This window comes from Rhagoletis pomonella, unplaced genomic scaffold, assembly GCF_013731165.1.
Source record: "Rhagoletis pomonella isolate Grant_MI unplaced genomic scaffold, Rhpom_1.0 Rhpom_scaffold_13809, whole genome shotgun sequence".
In the NCBI taxonomy this organism is placed as follows: Eukaryota; Metazoa; Arthropoda; class Insecta; order Diptera; family Tephritidae; genus Rhagoletis; species Rhagoletis pomonella.
In genome coordinates this window covers 1-4,049 of record NW_023472340.1, presented here as the reverse complement: position 1 = coordinate 4,049, position 4,049 = coordinate 1, and the positions used below count along the sequence as shown (strand labels likewise).

Here is a 4,049-nt window from a genome sequence, read left to right as displayed (position 1 = left end):
TCAATTTTTGAGTTTATAAATTCCAATAAGAAATACTTCTATAATATAAAAATTCGAGTATTTTACTCTTATTAATTTGTCTTAAAAACCCTTTTCATTTGTTTTTATTTTTTCAGTCCTGGTTGACATTTTCATGGAAACACCCATATGTAATTAATTTCAAAAACCAGCTCTAATTGGCGCATGCATTTTAATTGGTTGACGTTCGTATTAAGCCTCCTCCTCTATAAACATGTTGCTTTTTTTGTAAAAATTAGTCAGCAAACAAATTATATTATAACTAGAAGACCCCCGAATTAGCGGCAAGTTTTAAAATAATATCCCCCTGATAATACATAAAACAGGTAAATTTTTGTCACGTGTAAACAGGTGATTTCCAAAAAAATACCACCAAAATATTTTCGTGCCTGCAGTCCGTTGATTTTCGCACGTAAACAAGTGAACAAAAAACAACAAACCTGTTTTCGAGAATCGACTTCGGGTTCGTTTCATAACTAAAATGTAGCACGCCACGAACACATGACAAAAGGGTATATAAGTCGAGCGACGGAACCGCGTCCAAAACATTTCACTGAATGAAGTCAAAGTGTGCAGATCGACAAAATCAAAAAGCGACGAAATAAACATAAAATCTCTACTGGAGATTATACCAGTTAAAAATTATACATTCACAAACATATTTTTCTAATTTGTTTTCAAATACAAGTTAACATTGGTAAATTTTCCTAACCGATGTCAAATAAAGTTGTGTGTCAATGAATAACCGAGCAGACACCAAAGCGAAACTACTTAACAATTTAAGGTAAGTTTGAAGTTTCTTGTACATTCATACTCGTAACTACGTCCGCATACTTCTTTATCAATCCATGTTAAATGTTCTTAATTCAATTTCCTTTTAGCCTTTCCAAACATCTTTCATCCAAACAAGGCGGCTCGCGTACCACCAATTGTGGCAATCGTCTAGAATTTGCCTTACTTACGCTGCTACAAAACGTTCCTTGAATCTAACGCGCCGCAAACCTCTCCTTGCTGACTGATCATTGACCAGCCCGTCATCTCTCGTATTCTAGTTAGTCGGAAGTTTTTCTAGTACTTCATAGATTTTTCAAAGAAAACAAGAATCAAACCTTCAACAAAATGGTTCAAAAGCATCGTTCAGCTTCGAAAGCCACCTTAGCCAAGGATGTGAGTCCAATGCGCGTTATGGCGGTCAACAAGAAAGCGCTCGCCTCGAGTCCCGCCACCAATACGGCCGCACGCCTTAGTTTGCCTACAGCAGCAACAAGCAGCAAGAATGCAGACAAGTGGAAATACAACAACATGGTGAATAACCAACGTGAGCTCTTCAATAATTTGCATTTCTACTGAGTGAACCTGGGCTCGCTTCCTAGGGGACGCTAAAATTTAAATATGATTCTGCAATACTCATCATCCTTGTAAGATCTACAGCAAAAGTTCATTTTTCAATGGTTAAAAGGCATACGCATGAAGCCCTTTGCTTAATCATATTCTTATAACCTGTTATGAACTCACCAATATTCCACTAAGTAGCTCCGTTGAGATGCGGGGCTCATTTGCATTTTTAATCAAGTGAAAAAACTACTTAATTGATGCTGATACATCAAACCTGTATGCCATCAAGCGTAAACTTCAGTCTGAAGTAGACGAGATGCTCTAGAAAGTGTGCAGTGGAAAAGATCAAATTAGCTAAATAAACGTGTCACATGCAATGTGTGAGGCTGAATGTTGGTTTAATACCAGCACTTGGCGCCCAGACTCACACACTGTCGAATCTTCCGTGATGGCTCCAAAACTGACTCTGGGTGAGTATATGGGGTCTTCATCGGAGTTAATGGTAATAAGCTTCACTTTTCTCTTGTGGATTATGCTTCGGTCTTCCACGCTGAGGTATTTGCAATCCTCAAGGTCATCGACTACATGGTGGAAAACGGGTGGAGGGGAAGGATTTTTCGTATCTGCAGTGACAGCCAAGCTGCACCTAAGGCATTGGCCAGCACTACAACTACTTCCAAACTAGATCGGCAATGTAAGTCTCGACTAAATTGCTTTACTCTGGGTGCCAGGTAATGAGACATCTGACCATTTTACCATAAATGGCTCAGACCAGGCATTGCTTGGTCCGCCACCAGTTATATCACTCCCGCCTTCGGTCATCGAAGCCACCATCATGTAGGTGTTTCGTTGTTATTTAATTTTGATTATTTTTTTATAAAATATAGTTCATTCTTTAACACAAACCGTGTAAATCCAAGTTTCCAAATTTGTGCAATATTAAAAAAAATCAACAAACTTTCGTGCAAATTTCGATCTTTTTTAAAAATTCTAAAAAATCGATCGTAGTTTTTAGCCATTTGAAACTTTTACTCTATTCTACTAGAATTCAATGGGCTACAAATCTGCATACTCAGAATCTAATTAAAAAACTCGAAATTTTTACGAAAATTTGTTGAATTTTTTTTTAAATTGTTATAAATTTTTAGGGCAGTGGCACTCGATTGGTACATTTATACAGATTGGTACATTCTTATATTGGGCTATTGGTACAAAATAATAAAAATAGGAACATTTTTTTTTTTGTAGTCAAAAGATTGGTACAATACAGCGATGTTCTATTGAAAAATTTCAACAAATTAATTTTCGTAATTGGGATAAAGAAAAATATTTAGGATACGATTTGCACCAAATTTTGGCAAATACCCAATCTTGTGACACTGCCTTTGAACTTGTATTTATACATATGTTGTTTAGGAATGAACTATAAAAACTAACCAAAATTAAATAACAACAAAAATATTATTTTAAAACTTGTGAAAATTTGGTGCGGCTATAATTTTTTCGACAACTGTAGGTACATTAGACTGCATCACCAAAAAAAGTTGCAGTTTTTCCGGCGGGATTACCAAACCTAGTATATTTTAAGACTTCTACCAAAATATTTCGGAAAAATATTAAGATTTACGTGAGCTGGACCGGTTTGAAAATACCTCTAAAAATGGATTTTGTTATGAATCAAAATAGTTTCTTAAAGGATTTTTTGTTTTGGAAAAAATCCCCTCAGATGACAAAACAGTTTAAGCTAAAAAAATCTACATAAAAATATTAAAAAATTGTATCAACGGAATCATAATAATAAGATTTTTGATGCTGTTTTTTAACTTTTTTCAAAAATTTGTGTAAGAAAAACTGGAATAACTGCTCCAAAACTTTACCGATATAGACTTATGAGGTATCAGTGGAAAGGTATTTTCCCGCCCTTTTTATTCCTTTGCAAAAAAACTCATTCACGTCCCAATTTTTTCTTTATTCAATACCAACGCATCTTAATTCAACATGGAATGACACTCGTTTCTTAACTTCCTCTTTCATTCTTTGAATGAGCTTATTCGCAAAGAAATTAAAAGGGTGAGAAAATACCATACCAATGATACCTCATAAGTCTACATTGGGAAAGGCTTGGCTGAGTTATTTAAGTTTTTCTTAAACCAGTCTTTGAAAAAAGTGCAAAAACAGCATCAAAAATCTGATTATTATGATTCTGTAGAAATTTTTTTTTAATACTTTTATGCAAACTTTTTAAGCTTAAACTGTTCAGTCATCTTAGGTAATTTTTTCACAAAATATTAAAAAAAAAACTGTTTTTATTAATAAAAAAGCTCGATTTTTGGAGGTATTTTCAAATCGGGCCAACTCACTTAAATCTTAATATATTTCCGTGATATTTTAACGGAAGTCTTAAAATATAATAGATTTTACAATCCCAGTGGAAAAATAGTACCGCTTTTTTTTTGTATGGGGAGTGATGCAGTCTACTGTACATAAGTTAACTGATTACTCGCCGTGTATCATAGTAGCACAATGCCACTAAGTGCATTTTAAAATTTTCAGGCAATAGCCTCATGCAATTATCGATTATATTTTTTGTTTTTTAATATTTTTATTGAGCTTTGTACCACGATTGTTTGTTAGGAAAAATTGAAAAAGCAACAAAGTCTAAGCGGTAGAAGTTATAGCAGCTATTTCGGAGATCA

At 34.3% G+C, this 4,049-nt stretch overlaps 2 protein-coding genes across 2 annotated transcripts; both read left to right on the top strand.

Annotated features, from left to right (window-relative positions):
* Window positions 1-586: 586 nt before the first annotated feature.
* LOC118757031 lies at window positions 587-1,002 on the top strand. Its single transcript, XM_036491759.1, has 2 exons — window positions 587-802; window positions 900-1,002. The coding sequence occupies exons 1-2, from the start codon at window positions 756-758 to the stop codon at window positions 1,000-1,002; spliced, it is 150 nt and encodes a 49-aa protein (XP_036347652.1). The 5' UTR covers window positions 587-755.
* A 135-nt stretch (window positions 1,003-1,137) lies between these two features.
* Window positions 1,138-1,368, top strand: LOC118757032. The gene has a single exon (XM_036491760.1). The coding sequence runs from the start codon at window positions 1,138-1,140 to the stop codon at window positions 1,366-1,368; it is 231 nt and encodes a 76-aa protein (XP_036347653.1).
* Window positions 1,369-4,049: the final 2,681 nt, after the last annotated feature.

Coding starts and splice junctions, on each gene's coding strand:
- LOC118757031 (XM_036491759.1), top strand. CDS start 756: ATGAATAACCGAGCAGACACCAAAGCGAAACTACTTAACAATTTAAG. Junction 803..899: donor AAACTACTTAACAATTTAAG/GTAAGTTTGAAG, acceptor ATTTCCTTTTAG/CCTTTCCAAACATCTTTCAT.
- LOC118757032 (XM_036491760.1), top strand. CDS start 1,138: ATGGTTCAAAAGCATCGTTCAGCTTCGAAAGCCACCTTAGCCAAGGAT.